This window comes from Coccinella septempunctata, chromosome 1 (genome assembly GCF_907165205.1).
Source record: "Coccinella septempunctata chromosome 1, icCocSept1.1, whole genome shotgun sequence".
Lineage (NCBI taxonomy): Eukaryota > Metazoa > Arthropoda > Insecta > Coleoptera > Coccinellidae > Coccinella > Coccinella septempunctata.
Genome location: NC_058189.1, coordinates 17781527 through 17803191, shown reverse-complemented (window position 1 = coordinate 17803191; position 21665 = coordinate 17781527). Strand labels below are relative to the sequence as shown.

At 35.2% G+C, this 21665-nt stretch overlaps 1 protein-coding gene across 2 annotated transcripts; it reads right to left on the bottom strand.

Moving 5' to 3' along the window:
* Positions 1 to 504: 504 nt before the first annotated feature.
* On the bottom strand, positions 505 to 21430 carry LOC123317841 (poly [ADP-ribose] polymerase). Of its 2 annotated transcripts, none has more exons than XM_044904455.1 (14): positions 21304 to 21430; positions 21016 to 21159; positions 12979 to 13120; positions 12739 to 12905; positions 12454 to 12641; positions 12159 to 12354; positions 9535 to 9830; positions 9158 to 9473; positions 8326 to 8603; positions 6004 to 6145; positions 5222 to 5593; positions 1618 to 2115; positions 1035 to 1216; positions 505 to 928 (listed from the first exon to the last, which is right to left on the bottom strand). In XM_044904455.1, the coding sequence occupies exons 2-14, from the start codon at positions 21121 to 21123 to the stop codon at positions 856 to 858; spliced, it is 2958 nt and encodes a 985-aa protein (XP_044760390.1). In that variant the 5' UTR covers positions 21124 to 21159; positions 21304 to 21430; the 3' UTR covers positions 505 to 855. The 2 variants fall into 2 exon arrangements, with proteins under 2 accessions (XP_044760390.1, XP_044760388.1); XM_044904453.1 differs by having other exon boundaries at positions 21220 to 21362.
* Positions 21431 to 21665: the final 235 nt, after the last annotated feature.

Here is a 21665-nt window from a genome sequence, read left to right as displayed (position 1 = left end):
ATCTCACTCCTTACACCACTGTGATAAATATAGTATATATAGTTCGTTTTAACTAATTTATTTAAAATATCAAAATGCACTACTACTACTAAATTATTTATATATGTAATTGCACTACTCAACTTATTTCCACTCATTGGCATCAGCTCACCGCTATCGTAGGTATTATATACTGTACTGATTGACCGTCTCAGCGAGTCGAGTATTTATAATACATCCCCGAAGAATTAGGACTATCGCTTGTACATAAGCCGCTAGAGGTGCTCGTGAAGCGTGACTAACGTTAGGTATGCATCATAGACTTAACCATATGATTATTATTAAGTTTATTATACTCCATATATTATTATGGGATAGATGAAAATGAATATGATATGATGAAGAACTTAACGCGAGTAATTAATAACCCGAGTCTCATCTTGTAGCTTTGAATCCATAATTTCAGTATCGAACATTTTATTAACGCGATTTTAATAAGGAAGTTCTTCTGAGTAAAAAAAAAACTTAATTTAAAAACTCTAATAAGCATATTTCAAAAACACAAAAATATTCAATAGAAAAGTTTAAAGTACAACAATGAGGATTACAAACTGATTGTTACTGTAATTTTTCTTGATTTATAAGAGTATATAAACAAAGATAATAAATTTATAAAAGTTTTGTGAAGAACTTTATAAAGGACGTAATAATATATATAAACAAAGAAATAAAAGAACTTCAACATCAGATCATTTTCATTGAAACTTAACCATGTTCATTTTTATTTTAAGTTCTGAATAACAGATAATGAAAACTTTTTAGGTAACATCTAACTTTGAAAAAAATATGCCCAACGCATTATCAATTCTATTGAGATTAATACTTATATTTGAAATTCAATTTTACCAAATACTTTGCTTTCACCTGGGCAACATCATAAACAATATATCTGTAGAAATATTAAGGAAAATTCTGTGGTGCAGCATGTATTATAGAATTAGGAATATGAAAAATTAAATTCTTTTCCTAAATAATGTCTTCAAATGAAAGGATACTCATTATAAAGTAAATGTCCATCATCAAGTCCAGACATTTTAGCAGGTTTACCCAAAGGAACTTCTACATCTCCAAGTTTTTTTGATCCTTTTGGATCAGGAGCAGTTTTTCCAAGACCTTTTGTACTGTGTTTTCCAGAAGGAAGTTTTTCAATATATTTTGCTTTGGTCAACTCGTACATCTTGAAGTAATTGAGAATTGGCAATGAAAATTATGGAATATTATACGGGGATGAGGCATTAGTAAACCTTATTCAATTTCAGAACTGCTGATAGACCAGGAAAAGCATAATTTTATTTCACTAAAAACTCCTTATTCCCATTGATTTTTTCAAATTTTTGAAACATCCTCGCCTCATTTTTTAGATGCTTGAACGAAAGTAAGGAAAACTCAATGATCTAGAATCTATCACCAGCTTCGAGATTGTATAAGGCTTATTAACTACGTTGACAATTTCCTTCACAACAGCTAATGAATAAGAACTTGTTCAGTGATGTTAATCAACCGAATAAAACAAAAAGTCCCTGTTTTACAGTTCAGGTTCAAACTAAATGATATGGCTGAGTAAAATTTAATACTCACATTTCCTAAAGCCACCTCACACAAGAGTAAAAGACCTTGATTGTTTCCAGGACTGGTGAAACAATAGTTTGCCGATTTGGAAACCATGTCCGCAAAGTAAATACCTTTACCGAACATATAACCAGTAGATGGTGCTTCAGGAGGTGCAATACGTAATCCTTGGGATAAAATACCGGCAAAATTAGTAGTTCTACTACCATGCCACAAAAGCATGCGGTTATGTAGTTTTTTGAAAGGTTTGAATCTCTTTTCTTCTCCTTGTCTTTTCACATCAAAGATGTCCACTATTTCGAGTTCATAACTTTGATGAGTTTCTGCATGTGTATTCTTTACATACTCTTGAATGATTTCGAACTCTTCATTGCCTTTAGGTATCGACTTAATTTCGGTGTTAAGTTTTGAGTAGTATTGATCCAAAGATGAATCTGACCCGGCTGATTTCAGCAAACTATACGCAACTTCTAGTTCCACAAGACTATCAAGCATCTCAATTTTTTGCTAGAAAAAACAAGTTTCTTGTCTTGAAACATTAATAAAATCGAAATTACACAATAATCAATAAGGATAATCGAAAATAAGACAGTGTACAAATCGTACAATAAATATCCAAAATTAGATATATCAAAAAATTTATAAGCTCAATTCAACCAAATATTTCCATTAGAAATTTTTAAAGATCATTTTCTCTTTCAAAATTGTTATTTCATGTGTAAGTAGGCCAGGCGAGACAAAGGATTCGACAATTGCAATAGTTTGTTTTAATATCTAACATTCCTTAATCGAACTGCAGCAATATTGTGAGTGAAGAAAAATGTACTGAATATGCAAAATGTAATTCAATTTCGATTAGGTGGTCTTGACGTTATTGTACAATTTTACTATATATAAGGTTTGTTCGTAGAGTGGTTTTCAACGGTTGTGAACTGTACAGAGCAAGCGCAATTCCAGTTTAGGGTAGCGAAAATCCATTTGCGCTTGCTCTGTACAGTTCAAAACCGTTGTACACCACTCTACAAACAAGCCTATAGTTTACTAGATGAGAAAATAGACGTTCATTATCAAGTGATCCGCATTATCAATCTGAATCCTCGAGTCCCTAAGTTTTCACCAATAACCCAGAACTCTTAGAACTTGAGGTCGAAATGAGATACAAACCCAACAGACAGCATATGAAACATTTCTTAACCGACCGACGTTTCGTCTATATATTTAACTTCTTCACAGCTAAAATACAATAAGTTGTAACAGAATATTTGGAAAAATCATGGTAACTTAGTTAACTGTTGTAGGCTGAAGGTGTAATACATAAACCATTGAACACACAGAGTATGGATAATCTATACTCTGTGTGTTCAACGCCTTCAGCCTACAACGGTTAACTAAGGGTGAGCCTCCACCATGAGTTTTTCAAATATTCTGTAACAATTGTATTTTAGCTGTGAAGAAGTCTAAATATAAAGACGAAACGTCGCTCGGTTAAGAAGTTGTATTTCATAGTCTGTCCTATTTCCCATTATTCTTATTGATGTACACTTTGAAGGACGTGAACTGGTAGATATTACACAATACATAATTCCAATAATTAACTGAGGTGAACAAATATACTACACTTCTCGTAAAAATTAAGGAAGCAAAAAAATCCAAATTTTTTCAGCAAGTTGTAACTTGAAGAAAAGAAGGTATACAACACAGGCTCCAGTGGCAACGAATTTGATTTCAGTGATAAAGAATTCGAGTTACCGAAAATGCGTTTGTGATGAAAGTTATTAGAAGTAATTTAATCACAATCAGTGTCAACCAACTCAGAAATATCCTCTCTATTAGAAGTCACCCAAGGATAACACATACATCTTTTCATAGAGAGCAAAACCAACTCAGAGGAAGGCAGCTCAGAGATGTCAAAGAAAATAGCGACACAACATGTGACGTGGCGTCACTGCGGATGAGTGCCAGAATGATGTAATGAGGAGTCTTATAAACATGGATAAATGGTTCCAATCTAATGAACTGGAAATGAACATCAATAAAACAAAACTATTAATTTTCAGAGAGAAAAATCAGCGGGCACTGCAGGTGACTTTCCAGGATAGGGACGTACCAGCTGAGAGCTCTATACCTTTCCTTGGTGTTCATATTGACTGCAACCTTGATTGGAGACCGCAAGTCGATAATATAGCAATAAGTCTAGCAAAATATTGCTATGCTCTTAGAGTCATCACTGACAGAGTTGGGATTGATGCTGCCCTGTCAGCATACCATGCCTATGTGCATTCCAGACTTCGGAATGGCGTTATTTTTTGGACGGTTTCCGTTGAGGCTGATAGAATATTTAAACTACAAAAAAAGATGCCTAAGAACAATCTTCAAGAAGAACCAACGAGAAAGCTGTAAGGATGTTTTTATTCAGCATAATATCTTAACACTCACAAGCTTATACATAGGTATATGAATGTATAATGTATGTGATAAAAAACTATGAGGATTTCAAAACCTTGCTCTTGAAGCATGAGTATGACACTAGAGGTAAAACTCACCTCTGTGTGGAAAGAACCAACTTTACCTACATACAAAAAAACGTAACTCATCTCATGATCAAGATCTGGAATATCTTGCCCCCAAGCTTTAAGCATGGCAGTGCAGTGTTGCAGAAGAAAAGCTTGAAAAAGTTTTTACTGAGAAAGGCCTACTACAATCTCAACGAGTTTCTTAGTGAAAAATCCTTTGAAGGACTTTAATTCTTTTCTGGTGTTATTGAATTTTTCTATTTGTCATGGTGTTTTTTTTTCTTCTCTTTTGTGACGTGATCAACAATCTGTGATTCTTAGATCAAATAAAGGTTATCTATCTATCTATCTATCAACAGTGAGGGCTACCGACAAACGCGAGGGTTGGAAGGTAGTTTCATCAGTAGAAACACAATCTCGAATTAGGTAGGCTGTCAAAAGATATGTCCTGCAAAACTGCTTTTGACAACGCCATTTTTCCATCACGTAAACAAACGTACGAGTTTCGTCCACTTCATCTCCAGCATGAATATCAGCTCAGAAATCAGTAAATTCTGCTCTTCACTCAGGTGCAGTTGCCTTTTGTTAAAATGCATAAGGTGCAGTGTCTCACCTATGTCTTGCTCGGCTGTATGTAATTGGGGGTACAATAGGAAGAGGATGTTCGCAGAGAGGTGTATAAAGTGGTTTGTAAGGAAAGGGGAATAGAACCTCGCACATTAACCACTAGTTGTATACTGTGATGATGATGCATATTCTATTACAACTATTACGACTATTACAAAAACGTTGAATTCTACTCTCACAGCAGCGATTGAGATTCTGGTACAGATTTCCCATTAGTAGACAGCTTTTTGAACCTTAGGTCAACAAACCCCTGATTCTCGAGACAACGGCTATGCTATGAGGGACTCTTCCATGTCGACTGGCGACACTTCTGTCAGCCTATCTTCTGATGCGAGTCTCTCCAACTTCATGCGGAAGAACATTGGGCCAAAATGGCCTTCGTTCAGCCCTAAATTGGTTACACTTGTCGTCGCACAAGGAGAAGAATATACAAATATCAAATAAGCTCAGAATAATAAAAATTATAACCTTACCTTTATCATTTCCGGTGTTTTCAAAATTGGTGGATTATCAATCCCAAAATTGTGTGGAATGAATGTGTAGAATCTGTTAGAACCATCAATAAATTTCATCTCGTGTACATTTTTCGAGTCCAAGTAGTTTTGCAGTTCTGAAAGGACTTCATACGCACTGAGTATCTGTTTTTTACTGAGTTTTCCCAAAGGCATTTTCTCGGTATCTAATTCAAGTTCCAACATTGTTTGCTTCATTTGTTTCATATCAAAAATCATTCTCATCAAATCTGCTACTCCTTTCTCCAAAGTACTAGGAGCATCACTAACATCGATATTTTTCATATCTTCCTCTCCATAATCAATATCAATAGGATACATTCTACCGGGAACCTTAAGTGCATAAGAAAATATTCGATCAATAACTGAGCATATTTCCCTTGCTTTGACATTTGAATAGGTGAAAATATTTTATTCGAAAATTTCCACAATTAATTGTTTAATTTTTGTTCAGATCTAAACATTTCTCTATTCCAATGAAAATTCAGAACCTCCCCAAAACAAATATTATATATTGTACATGGAAATAACTCACAGGGACAGGGCGAAAGATTGAATAATAAAGCCTTTTTTTTTATTTCATAAAACGCTGTTTCGAGAAGCGTAAAAATTATTGAAGTCTGCAAAACGATAAAATTTCGACGCCCACTGCGATGTGGGTTATGGCCCTGTATAAGCAATAGTGCAAGAAGGCGTAGTCCACATAATGGATTCCGCTTGGACAACATTATTAAAATTATTACCTTAACAAAATCATGCCTATCTTCCCACATGTTTCCAGTCTTTTCCTCATAGAGTCTACAGAATTCACTTTTTGCCATATGTAGGCTTGGGAAAGACTCCAATTTAGTAGAACCTATCACTGTTCCAGTACGACCCCATGATCTGTAAATTTATAATATTAAATTAACAAATCTGATAACATAGAATAATGGTAGACCAGTAGTTATTCAATTTTCCCCTCTTCTTAATAAAAGTTTACACCAAAATCAAGTTTTGTTTATTTACGCTACACGTCCGTAAGGCTGAGGTTGTTGTCAGTGGCCACTCGTGGTCTTTCGAACCGGGGAAGTCAAAATTTTTATGAGCAATGGATTTAAGTGTTTTCAGTCAATCAACTATATTTTTTCATCAAAAAAAAAAATGTTCTTCGAAAAAACTTTTCAAGATATATTTTATCGTCCAGCAAGAACCAGCGTAGAAGTGAGTTATTTTTTGTCAGGAAATTCTAACTAACTCAAATTATTGTAACGTTCTCGGGTTAATTGAATTGTCTTCTTTCGCACGATGTCTAATTTACTTTCATGAATGTGCACTTTGTAACTCGTCGGGAATTCACTGTTCTCTCGCTATTCAGAACACTAACTGCCTTTCGAGCCCACCGCGCGTATCTTTTATATTGATACGTCCCTATTCGAGAATATTCGAAACTAGCCGGAAGCCGTAGCAATGTTCCCGATGTTTTCGAGCGGCGGCAGGGGCGTATTCAGGGGATTCGGACGTTTGATTTGCTATTTTCCATACAACATTTTTCTTCAAATGTCTTTTTATTCTGTTCATTTTCTGATTGATTGAAAAAAAGTAAAAAAAAAAACAAAATAGTAAATAATTTACTTCTTGCCAACTATTCGAATTATTTATGGGACGACTGTACGCAAAAGGAACAATTGAAGTGAAGTAAAATAAACGTTCATTTCAATAATTATAGCTTCAACTACAAAGATGAAACAAGTCAAAACACCACATTTTATATATAAACTACAGAAATTTACAAATTCTTTAAAATTATAAGGTTCACAATCAATCAAGAATTTGTAGATCTCTTTAAAGAAACTTTTGAACTCTTTGATGACTTGAAATTTTCTTGGTAAGAGATTAAATGCTTTTATTGCCATATATGGATGTTTTTAATATGGATAAATAATAATAATATGGATGTTTTTAATAGCCTGTGAGTGAATGACACGGAAAAAACTATGGACAAGTTTATGTCTAGTATTGTTTGCGTTTTTGTAATTCGTAAAATAGTTGTTGTCCCATCGAGAAAGAGTAGATGCTGACTATGGTTTAGATCTCCCATCTCGATGGGAACAAGTGTTCAGCATAGTCAATGAATCACTCTGCAGGCTCTGCCAAGAGGAGGACGAAACGATCCTCTGTGGCTGCCCGCCGGCAGACAGTCTTGGAGTCTTTGGCTCTCCCAAGATGAATTTAAAGGAACTCAAGAATTACACTCCTTCTGACATCACCTCCTTTCTGAGTATGATGGTACTAAAGGGAGAGGTTTAGCTCTATGGGTTTGTCTGTGTGCTGCAATAGACCGCTTTGGCCGCGGTCGCAGCTTTGGTTGGTCCAACCAACACACCCATTTCTGACTATATTAAATGCTGGAAAGTTCTACACAGTATCGAAATACTCTAGCGCCAGCCAGCAGCCAATAAGTCGAGATTGAATTCCCCTCCTCCAGGCCCCAGAACAAAGATGCTAGGGCTGATTTTGAAGTGCTTCAAATCTCAGTAGCGGTCAATCAAATGTGATTAGAAGAAGCGCGACAGTTCGACTGGTACCGTTTCACAAGGTACCTGCTCTCATAGAGGTGATCTCTCACGAGGTCAAGTAAGATCGAAACGAAACCATAGTCAGCTAACTACTCTTCTTTTATTCGGCACCCTCTATAATGGTGGTTAGCTAGTTCGATTCAGATCGTAAGATATGCGGATATTCATATCGGCAGGTGTTATGCGATAAGTGTATATCATAACTTTATCTTATTTGAATTCATATGAATTCCGCCTTAATAGTGAACAATAAAGGATTTCATACGAATAACATTAATCAATAAAACAGACAAGACAAATTTTGCATCAGATTTTCAATGAGGCATATTTGGAACTTGTTCTCCCAACACACCCAACTACACCTTAACTTGTCTCAACAGCTCATCAGAGATTTTATCATGTTATTGCAGACAAAAGAGACGACTAATATTTTTAACTATTTTACCATAACTTTTCAGTCAAAATTAGAATTTCTACAATTGTACAATATTATCAACATCCACTCACCTGAACACCCAATAGGACTCCCCTTTGTCTGATTGCAGCAATTGCAATTTGTAGTAACTATTTTTTTGCTTTTGAATATCCACTATACCCAAAACTACGGTGTATTTATCGCCATCTTCTTGATAGACATGCGCTTTTTTCTCCAAACCTGAATCTGGATCAACAGCTGTTCCTCCTTTCACAGTTAATTTAACTTTACTTGGTCCAGATTTGGAGTACATACTTTTGGAAGATTTTGATTTACTACTAGTAGGTTCAGGAGGCAAACGAGTAGTAGGCTAAGAGAAAAACAGGTACATAAGTTTTGTTGCCCTCTGCCAAGAGCATTGGTGTTGAAGTGTATTACTAAAAATCACTGACTACTAACTTTAATAAAAAAAATTATTACTAGTATTGCGGGGAGAATATTTGAAACTACCTCAATACTTAAAGAAAAATGAATTATGTTTATCACAGGGACTTTTTTTCTACTCGTATAATAGATAATATTAATTAAACAGCAGTTTTTGTTAAACTGACAGGGTAATGCTTTTGGAAATATAAAATGTACTTCATTATCAAATCATAAACAATTGACCAATAAACAGGTAGACCTCTACATACAAATTCATCAATAACAAAACATTTTTCTCCTGATTTTAACTGAACAAAAGTGTCTCAAGTATCACAAGAGTGATGAAGGTGAATGTATGCGCATAGCACAACAAATTCTTGATTTTCATGTTGAAACAGATTACCTAACCACGAGTTCTAGACATGAGTGTAGTAATTTCAACACTTCAATTCATCATAAATCTAAATATTTAGCTACTATTCAAGTACTTCTACTTACATCAGAGCCCCAATCACAGATTTTTTTCTCAATTATCAATTCAGGAATTTTTCCTGTTTTACCAATAGCATCATCTACAAACGATTCAGGTACAACTTGTATATCCTTCGATCTAACATCTAACATGCGAGAGCCCATTTTTTCCACATCTTCCTTAGATGCTATCACAGCCATTATGTTTTCCTTAATACCAGTTACAACTTTACCACCAAGCTTCATGATTTGTTTTTTAAGTTCCTCTCTGCCTCTTTGAGGTTTCCCCAAAATAACGAATTCCATATTATAAAAAGGTGGTGCCACACGCTCTACTTTCGGCCTAGAAAAAAATCCCTGTTGATAACTTTTCGCAACTGAGTAGACATTAAGTATACACTCACTTTCCGTCAATTTCATCTTCCTTTTTCACATTCGATGTAAGAGCAACATCTTTGAAGATCCTTGTTCTTGGAACATATTTGTATTTTTTCAAGAATGAATACTCCTGCGCCAATTCTTTAGGTACTTTGAATGCCCTTCGTAGTGGCGTTTTTGTAAGATTATTACATTTGCTCCATTCAGTTAGATCTCCATGGCACAAGTAACCAAGTTTACTGTAAATATACTGTCCGCCTTTACATATTTTACAGGGTTCGAGCGTGCCAAATGTCATGATATCAGCTAATCTATCAAGAATCTGTAATTCGAAATTTTCAAGTAACTTTTCTCCCTTTTTTTACACAATCGAGGTTTTTAATATTCAACAGCTTGTTGAACTACAGGTAGTGTATGAAGCGGAATATTTAATAATGAAGCGTCAAAAAGTCGTTACATCCAAATGAACATAGTTCACAAAGACTGAGGATGTAATTGAACCTTTTTGTTAAAAAAAAAACTATACCACGAAAAGGCGTCTGAAATATTCTAAAAATGCAGAATTTTATATCATATTATAATATGTGCCAACATCTTCAAAATGAATATGATTCACAAAATTAACAGTTCTTGAATTTAGTTTATGACATGCTATATACATTATTCACAATCCGAAAAAAAACTGGGACATTCACCAAAAAATAAAATGAAGAAAAATTTTGCGGAGAACTTTTTTCCTCTCTATTGGGCCACATTTGTGCTGACGAATATATTGAAGAAAAATTAACGCCATGCAGACAAATTATTGAATTCGCCCGATTGTCGATTACCCTCATCGCTGGGGCTACAGAGGACACGAATTCAATCTTAGCTAAGACAGATGCTCTCCAAGAATCCAAGGGCCAATTTCACCAAATGATGATGAACTCCGCTTAACTTAAACTCAGATTAAAATACAAACAAACTATTTCTAACATCGCTTTGTCTATAAAGTGAATTGAGGAGGACAAAGAAGCCACAAAACACAGGGACGCTCCATCCTAACTGAAGTGAAGATGCGTAATCGTCATAAATCGGCCAGTTTCCTTCCTTGACGCCAGTCTAATCTCCTTGTTGAAATTGACCTTCAATGATTCCGTTTTATTTTTCATGAAAATATGTAATGAATCGAAAACAATTTATAGTTCAAACATCTTGAAAATAACATCCTCTTCTAGTGGATAATATGCAAAAAATTCTGCTACACTTGTGCTAACTTATGACTTATTTTCAATAGAATCCTGCCAATCTTCCGAAAAGTAAAGATTTGGAAAAACTATATCATAGGACAACCGAGGGCGTCTATTAGGACTGGAATGACAAAACCTAATATTAAGCACGAGTGTCTTGAAAGCACTTAGTAATCTCTTTTCTTATATTCTGGTAAATAAACGAAAAATTATTCTTTAATTTTCAGTTGACATTGCTATTAGAGCGTGTTTTTTAGTTAGTTAAAATATAAGGTTAGTTCGATTTTTTAGAGCCTAAACATTCGAAATGTTTAATGATTAGTTTTAATGTTCAGAAGTTGAGAGAATTTAGGTGGTAAGATTAGTAGATATAACACTTAATGATGGGTGTTAATAGATCTGCAGAATTTCAATTTATTTGGACTTACAGTCCCTGGCCATATTATTAGACGCATTGATTCGATGCAAAATCTCAATATTGAATTATTAAATTGAATGTTTATGTTACATATACTTCATCTGTAAATGGTTTTCACATATAATATATCATATTCAATAGAAAATATTGATTTATTGATGATTAAACCTGAAATTCTAATATTTTGCTGAGCCACCCTGTGTAGATATGAGAGCGTCATACTATCAATGCAGATTTTTTCGGTTTGCTGCATTCGAAGATAATGATTTCATATGTGGATTATCGAAATAACGTCCGAACCTGCAGAATGCAAGACGTCCACTGGAAGACATAGTACTGATTCATACTTAAGTACTAATATTACAACATCAAAAATAAACGCCAAATAGAACAATTTAATGAGAGTCGTAAATAAAACTGACATTCTGTGGAAATGAAATTCAAATATTCTGCTTTTTGCTCGGGCAATACCAGTAAATATAAAAAAAATCCTCAGTGCGTCTAATAAACTGGCCAGGGACTGTATACTCGTTCGCTACTTGGAGCTGTCATCCTCATTCTACCAATTTTGACAAAGAAATCATAATCTCTTATCACCTAGATACCAAGTTTGAACTGAATTGTACCCCTCCCGCAACTCGCTAGCCATCTTTGTGATATTATATTCGTACTCTGCCCTCCCGAAAACCCTTTCATACCAATTTTGAATCAAATCGAACTATAATCATAAAATCGCTATCTTGGAAACGCATATTGCGTTTACGAATACTGATTTCGAACCGAATCGCATCGTTATCACAAATCTGGACAGCTATCTTTGAGCCGCCATTTTGTTTTCTCTCAAAAAAAGAAATTGAGAATGCATTGCCACCGGAATTATGAACAGCATCCAAATTTCAGAATATTCGGACGTCTGGAAGTTGGTAGAAACTACCGTGAGTCAGTTACATAGATAGATACAGGTAAAGTTAATAATAAGCGCGAAAAAGGAATTCCAACATACCGCATCTTGTCCTGACGGAACTTCTTGTTCGTTGTAGTCCAATAGCTCGGTCATTTCACCCTTAGTCATTTTCTTGAGTTGATCTCTGTATTTATAGAATATAGTCAAATGTTCTTTATACAACTTATCCTCTTCAGAAGGTTCTTCAATTTTTGGTTTCTTTACGACATCTGGAATATCTTCCTGTTTGATTGCACTACAAATACCAATAATTTCAATTAAATTAGATTATGATTTTTTTTCCCCTCAGTTTCTAGTCAGATATCAGAATTTTTTACTCTTAGAATATACTCACGGAATTTGCTTCAATGCTTCCTTCTGATCATCCTTGGACAATGATTTGAATCCAGGAAGAACAGAAGCTGACTCATAGTAACCTAACTCTGTACGTAACTTAGCGAAACAAGATAAATGATGCCACATATCTTGACCTCCATATTTTTTACCAACATCTGTATCGAAGTCTTTTTTTGAGATTCGTATCTGTGGAATTAAATGGCAATAATTGAATTTTTTCGAATTGTAATTGATAAAAAATAGTCAAAGTCAATTAATCTCTTGTTGAATTAGTTCAACGTACTTCGTCTTTCATAATTTTCATATCACAGCCTCTGCAAGTGGCTCTGCTTGACTTGGAATATTCAATAATGAAGTCCTTAAGTGCGGCACTTTTTAAGGCTGCAGTTGAAGCATCTCTCTTCTTACCTTTTCCTTTCTTTTCAGGTAATATGACACTTGTTGCAGCTCCTACGAACAATTATAAAGAAGTGACGTAATTAACTGATATAATGAATACTTTATCTGTTATTAGATATTTTACCTATTCTTTCCTTGATTTTCTCTTGATCTGGTAGACGAAGGGTTTCGAAATTTTCAATATCATCAACACTTTTAGGTCTCTGTTTATTGAAGAAACACATTTGATGATACCATTTAGCCATTTTTCCATCGAAAACTGGAGACTGAAAAATTTAAAAATCATAATTATTATAAACACTGGTGATTCTAATAAAAATTTTATTTGAGCTTATTCGAATCGAAAAGTTCTGTTTTTATATTAGTATAATTCTCCAGATAATATTTTTCTATTCTCCATGTATAATTGGATTTCCACCAAGTACTGCCCACATCTCTTAAATATTTTAATTTTTTCAGCAGTGGGCTGTTTTCGCCAAGGATCACAGGAATATTTTTTTATTATTTTATTTCACATTATAATTCATAGACAGAGATGCTGGAAACCTTTGAAACTTTTGAGTATAGAACTATCTCTGTACGATTGTACAAGGTACAGACTGAAGTCAGAAATATAGTTAGGTGACGTAGACAAGACCGACGACAAGGCTTCAAGTTGGGCTTTACTGAAATGCACACGTCGCCGTCCACTATAGTATGCCTAAGGCTCATTTTCATTGGTCACTAACTCGGTCATTATAACGCATGCATCTATGTATTTATAATATAGGTGCTTAAAAGGAAATTTTATTCTCTTGAGCGAGTAAGATTTTTATAAGAGGGATACCTTGGATATCTTCTACAATAAGTATTGCATACGATTTAGAATCGTCTGAGTGCTCTCTACTGGCATATAATTTCATTCTGATCATCTTGCGAAGTACTATACGATAAAAATAAAAAACAATTGGTTGCAGCAATTCTAAAATTTGACCATTATTAGGAATATTCTAGCATCAGATTTTATACACACCTTTCAGTGTATCAAATTCTATGCTGACCAATGCTTTCGATTAATTCAAATATTCACATTTTTGTATTTGTGTACACATTGTATACAAGGTGATTCATTGGTAAATGGCAGAAACTAAAGATAGATCTGTCTATCTTTAGATTCAATTTGGAGCAAATTCGGTCTCTTGACTTTTTGCTGTACGAGGCACCGTTTCCGGTTAAAAAAATAAAACACATTCTCATGCATGAAGAAATCGCCAAAATTTGATATGGTAGGTACATAATAATAATAAGACTATTTTTGCTATATCAAATTTTGGCGATTTCTTCATGCATGAGAATGTGTTTTATTTTTTTAACCGGAAACGGTGCCTCGTACAGCAAAAAGTCAAGAGACCGAATTTGCTCCGAATTGAATAAGGATTTAAATAGTAATTTTTATTGTAGGAAAAACCAGTGGCGTATCATTTTTTTATCTGAAAATATTCAGTCTCGCTGCAGTACGGACGCCACTGGTAGAATAAAAAGGAAATGATATTATGCAAAAAGTGCTCCTTGATGCTCAAAATCTATTTCTCAAATTTCATAAAAAAATTTCAAGCAGTGTGAAAGTTATTAATAAAAAACATTTTTTTTTTTAATTTTAACACCCAGTATCTCGGAGATGAAACATTCCTCGACATATGTTTATATGACAAACTAGGGCTTATTTTTGATGTAGACTACGTGGTTAAAATTTCTTGGTTACGATCTGGACCACCCTATACAATCAACAGAGTTATCGTTTTATTCATGTAGCAAAATAATTATACATAGATATTTAGTACTGAGAATATCACCTCTAGTTGAGACGACTAGATCAAGCATGTAGCAGGGATTCGTCAGCATCTATGGTCTCCCCAAAACTAATGATTAGATTGTCATGAAAATTGAAGATATACAGGGTGTCCCGGAAAATGTGGGAAATCTCTCGGATTCAGATAGAACATAAAAAAAAGATGACAAGTTCCCATAATTTTTTTTCCTAGCGGCCCTCCCTACGAAAATACGACCTCCTAAATGACGTCAGTGGAAATTCATTTTAGTGGGATGAATTTCAAACTTTTTTGTTATCATTGTATAACACAAAATATAACTTTTTCGTTCCTTCAATACCTTTCGTACCACACTTTTTTGCAGATAAAAAAGTACACTTCATGTTATTTTCAATAGAAATTATAAAATTATTTACTTCTTTCATTATTTTTTTTTCGAAAACGGTTCATTTTATCGACACTGAACGAGAGTACCTTTTCTTTAGATTAATGTTCAAGGTATCCAAATTTGTTTTTTTTTAGCACCTTATCATACAGGGTGTTAAAAATGTTAGCATTAAAGTGTACAAGCCAGTCCGCCCCTGGTAAACTGAACAAGCTAATTGAAATTTGAGTGCGTTGATATAAGAGTTCCTTACTACTATTAATCATATCAAATTTTCATCAAATTATATCGAGTAGTTTGAAACGTATTCCACTAAAATGTATTTCCAGTGACGTCATTTAGGAGGTCGTATCTTCGTAGGAAGGGCCGCTAGGAAAAAAAATTATGGGAACTTGTCATCTTCATTTTTTATGTTCTATCTGAATCCGAGAGATTTCCCACATTTTCCGGGACACCCTGTATAAAGGAATATTTTGTATGACAGGCAGTTGTATGGAAACCACAAAATTTCATTCAGTGGAATACATGGTTTCTTTCTACATTCGCCAAATATTTAGACAACCTTTTCTACAAGAAATAATTCAGATGGTAAGTATTACAAGTAACATCTTTTTGCATAGTCCAGTCATTTGGTGATCATTTGGAACTGAAAAAATTGCTGATATGGCAAAAATAGTATTTTTGACCTACGATTTTGCCACAGGTGTTAAGTGACTTACTGCCAATTCACAATGATGTTAATGGTAATGGTAATGTTAAAAGTAAGCTACGATGTTAACGCTTAAATAATAATAAATTTACGAAATATTTATCATTATCTTTAACATTACGCTTTACATTGATATTGATGTGAACAGTATCGTAGTAGCTCTATTATTTATTATTATTTAAGCGTTTACATTGTAGCTCACCGTTAACATTACCATAACCATTAACATCATTGTGAATTGGCAGTAAGTTAGCAGCCATTTTCTAGCAGCTACTTGAGATCTAGCGGCCGTGTGACCAGTGGCGTCGGTACTTTTTTTTTCGTGAACTATGAAAAGTACTGAAATCGATATTAGGTTTCGGAAATGAATGAATTGTTTCGAACTCAGAGTGTGTTTCCCCATCCCAAATCACCCCCTTTCCTCGTCATCAATCCATAAGATCACAGGAAAAATTAAACCCTAGTGTAGGCCTGCTGGGATGGGTACTAAATGAGTTATGGTTGAAGGAATAAAAAGAGCTAGACAATCTACCAAAAATTAATGTAACTAAAAACAGAATATATATGATTTCCACAAAGATGCATTTGAAAGCAAAACACTCAATAAAAAGAACGTCATTAAATAACGTATTGAAAAACAAAAAAATGCAATAGTAGAGGCCATTTCCCTTTTTTTGCCATCATAACATAATTCTACATCAACTTGTAGTGATAAGTAGGTTTAATGTACAATGTATGAACAAATATTTAGACCATAGTTTCAAACAGGATTACAGTGAATTTATCTTGTCTTCTTAGTTTATCAGAGTCCCAAACCATAATCAGGCAGGACATCTGAGAAGTACATAACAACAGTAGTATCGTTTGAGAAGTTGCTTTGAAATCAAGAGAATATGAAACTTTTGAATTGTTCATGAGTATAGGAACAACCTTGGTGTCCCACGAGGATCAGTTCTAGGACCACTTATTTTTCTTTTGTTTATCAACGACTTGCCTGATTACCTCGTTGAGTCCATTTTGATTCTGTTTTCAGATGCCACCTCATTGGCTATCAAAGCCAGTAGCCTAGTCGAATTAATATCCAGATGTGCGCAAGTTTCCATCTATTCAATGAGTGGTGTAGAAGTAATTCACTCATCGCGAACGTGAAATCATCAAGTTTCGCTTGCGGGAATCGACAACAGTTTTGCCATTGGTTGTCAAAACTAAGGAAGGTCTGTTGAATGCATCAGTTTTCTCGGGTTGCACGTGGACGAATTTTTGTGATGGAATCTCCATATCGAACAGCTATCAAAAAAATTGAACCGATCTTTCTTTGCCATTCATCGTCTCAAGGGTTCACTACCATTGGATGAATTAATAAACATCTACTACGGTATGGTAAATTGTCACCTCAGCTATAATGTAGTCTTGTGGGGCGCGTCTCCTGGTGCCGATCGAATTTTCATTGCTCAAAAGAAAATCATTAGGTTGATTTTTGGTCTGGGCCCTCAGGAGTCGTGTAGATCGACATTCAAGAGTTTTGGAATTCGCACATTTCCATGGGTTTACATTTTGAATTGTCTCCTACATGTAAAATATAACAACCGCAACTTAATGAAGTGTTCTGACTTTCAATACCAGACGCGACATGATAGTATTTTATGCATCCCACATCATAGCACTAGCAGATATGAATCATCACCTACTTTTGCGGGGATTCAGCTATACAATCATCTTTCGAAAGAGCTGAAATCGTTGGATAACAGAAGTTTCAAAAATAAAGATCAGATCTTTATTGATTAATAAATGCTTTTATAGCACCCAGGAGTTTCTGTGTGACTCATTAAGTTGATTTATGTTTCTTCTCTCTTTGTAGTATTGTTGATTGCATTTAATTGTTTATATACATGTTTTTCTTTTTTGCTTATGTTGACTTCTCCTATACATTATTCTATGACTAAAGGATGAATAAAGAATTGAATTGAATTGACCTTTTTCACTAGCAAAATCCTGCACAGTCACTTCGTTCGCGTGGTCCAGGCAGTCATCATAATCGGCGAAACGGGGCCTGCAAGAAGGATGATGACGGTCTGGGAGACGAGAACTAAGTGGATGTACAGTAGTTCATTGATATTTAAATATTCTCTTGAACTAGTCAAAAGTTTTATCGTTTCTTGATTCAAAAGTAGTAATACTTTTCAGATGTCCTGCCTGGCTATGGCATCGGCTGTGATAAACAGGAACCTCGTTTGAAACTGGATCAAAATTCGCCGTTGAAAACTGCCTTATACCGGACAGTCAACATGGTTTCCTGCCAGGTCGTTCAGTCATTACCAACCTTCTCGACTGCATCAATTCCTGGTCTAAGTCCCTAGATAAGTCCCATCCAGTTGACGTTATCTATCTACATTTCTCACGAGCATTTGACCGCGTACCTCATAAGCTCCTCCTTCACAAGATAAAGCATTTGGGAATTCGTGGCCGTCTACTCCGTTGGATCGAGGCATTTCTCACTGACAGAGTTTTCCAAGTTCGGGTTGGCAAATCTTTGTCTTCTCCGAGGCCAGTTTTAAGCGGCGTTCCGCAAGGATCCTTATTAGGGCCTCTTCTATTTCTTCTTTTTATATCTGCTTTGCCTAAGATCCTCAAATCAAAGTGCTCCCAATTTGCTGATGACACGAAATTGTTCGGAAACCCTATTGCAGCCGCTGTGGAGCTTCAGGAGGACCTGGAGGCGCTGACCCATTGGTGCCGAAAGTGGCAACTGCCCCTCAACCAGGAGAAATGTGCTGTCTTACACCTAGGTTCCCTCAATCCCCGTCTCCAGTACTATCTGAACGATGTACCCATCAACACCTGTAGCAGTCATTCTGATCTCGGTGTGATTATTACCGAGAATCTCAGCTGGTCCGATCATATAATTTCCATTGTGAATAAGGCTAAAAGATCTCTGTTCATGATACAGAAGGCCTTCAACGGATGCGACCCCTCAACATGTGCGGTCCTGTTCAAGACTTATGTCCGCCCCATCTTGGAGTTTGCTGGCCCTGTATGGTGTTCGGTACTGAACAGGGATTTGGCTTTGATGGAGGGTATCCAGCGTCGAGCGACGCGTCTGCCATATGGGATTTTGCGACCAAGTTATGAAGAGAGGCTATCTCTCATGAATTTACCGTCGTTTGCTGACAGGAGGATTCGAGGAGACCTAATCACAACTTACCGTGCTCTTCACAATCTCTTTGGAGCTGACCTAAGCAGCCTTTTCACTTTGAACTCCGATGGTCGTCTACGTGGTCATGCATATAAACTGTCTAAGGAGAATTTTAGATCGTCGCAGAGGCAAAATTTCATCTCCAACCGGGTTTTTAGTGCGTGGAATAGTTTGCCGTCGGCAGTTGTGAACTCAGAGTCTGTCAATGCGTTCAAAAACAACTATGACAATTTGTGCCGTCGCGTACGTCGGTGACACTCGTGATAATGGATTTTTTTTTTCTCTATTTTGATTCACACTTTTTCATTCTCATGTACACACAATGTATTCTTGATTCTATGTAGAACGTATATGTTTTTATTTTGAGTTTTATAGGCTTTGCCTCAACTCAGTATCGTTTTCAAATAAATAAATAAATAAATAAAAGACATAATAGTAGTGTCGTAGTGTACCTACATTGCACTGATGCGCTGAGACGATCTGCAGGGGTTTAACAGTTGGATAAGAGAGGTATGAGAATGTTAGACAGATTCTGGGACGGTAATTAAGGAAAAATACAACTCTCTTTGTATGTCCATGTGCAGCCAGATCACAGTATGCCGAAACAATGAAGGAGACCCCGCGACACAAACGAAAAAGGGGAAGAACCAACATTTTGGGGAATACAGAAGGCATTGTGTGCCAAGAGCTTGCGCGACAGTTGGAAGACCGAAGACAGTGACGTCTATCTAACAACGTCGATACCTACATTGGACCAACATAGTACCTACCAATCTCAAGTTAGGTTAAATATAAAAAATATGTTGTAAAGTTCAAATTTTGAAGTACTAGCGCGAACATTCGCAAGGGTTGCCAGTAAATCGAGAGCAAGCATCGCTAACGAGATGTTGTATTGAAAGCACCAGTCCGATTTTCTGACCTTCCAGCTACGCACTAATACATTGCTAATCAGCAGGGGCGTTTGCCATCCCTTATCCCTTACACTCAAGGACCCAAGTTGGTCTCATTTGGCCCGGATCAGAATTTGTGCCATTTCATAAATTTGCCCCAACCTTGTATTCTTTTACTAAGAGAGATTTATATTGAAACAGCAAATTTAGTACATATTTCAATTGATGATTTGATTTAGATGGCAAATAGAAAATAAAGAAAAAATATATAAATAATATCATGCTGTTATTGAAGCCTCGCAAATAGAGAAGAAGGTAAAGATTTTAATTGGCTTCTTTTTATTTTTCATTATTTTATGTTAGAACAAGTAAAATTCGAGCTAGCTGAGGTTATAGCTTAAAAGTGTTACTATTTTCGTTTTCAGATGATGGGCCTACCAAAAAACAAGGGCCATTACAGACTTCAAACCCTCTTGTTTCACCCTTCACTACCTCCAGCATCTTCAATTTAATATTTTTTAATAACCTTTTAAAGAGCATTCTTTTTTATGGGTTTTGATTTCAAATACATACATCATTTTTGGTGAATTAGCAGGTTGTCTTATAGTTTGATCAGGGGTGATTTGGGATGTTCAGTGGGGACAGAGTTGATGGAGGAACCGAACCTGGGGCATACTAAACTTTGAAGGTCGATTTTGCAAGATGAAAACTATGAGCAATATTTTGCACATTCTAGAGGCTACACGAAAAATCTAGAGAGTTGACATGCTCTACATTTATTGTGAAATTTTATCAGCTTCGATTATATTGAGGAGTATTTTTTGTCTAGGATACATTGTTTCGGGACTACAAGCAAAAAACTGAAACAACCAGTGAAATTTTATGGTTTTTCGTCATTTTCATAGTGAAGCCTGATCCATGACAACATGATTTTCGGATTCAGCACCCCCAAAAAACATAAAGATCTGTCGAGAAAAATTATTCAACAATTTTGTCCTGAATCTACAGTTTTCAGTCACCAAATGACTGGATTAGCAGTAATAAAAAGATAAGTATCATTAACATATGCATTTTCTCCTGTTGATCAAAGAATCAAGAAATTCTGAAAAACTGAACATAATAAACTTCCCTATTATTCGAGCAGAGTAGATTCCTATGAATAAAATTAGATTTTACCTGCACCAGAACTGCTATACGAAGAGTACCCTGTCCAATTGCCGAATTACATCCTTTACAACTAGCACGACCGGATTTAGCATATTCAGCTTTGTAAGGAAGATCCATTCTGCCTTCTCAAATTAAGTTTTTGATTAGATAAATCTGAAATAATACATTACTAACAATTTATTTTCTCTTGGTTGTATCTGATAAGAAAAGCACAATTTCAAACTTGAAACTCATCACTTCTTTGAAGAATTTAATATGATCTAAATAGATGAACATCAGTACACAATCACTTCTTACCAAATTTTCATCAAAAACAATTAAATTTTCAGAACATTAACCACTAACCGTATTTTGTAAACGCACTTTTTAAGACAGATAAATATTGTCATACAAAAGGCGGGAAATTTTTGAGTATCAATTCCATAATTCTGGGGGGGAAGAAATATATTCCTCTAGTTGCAGTCATAATTTATTAAAAATAAATAGAATACTTTGTTTGAATCATTGCATTGCATTTTGATAATATAAATATGAAATTATTTCTTATAAATAAAAGTAAACAAGAAACAAGTTCGAATCTTTACCGATGTAGGTTTTATAACATGTAGATCCAAAGATTCCTCTTTGGTAGATCATTCCCCCCCTAATGTTTAACAGAT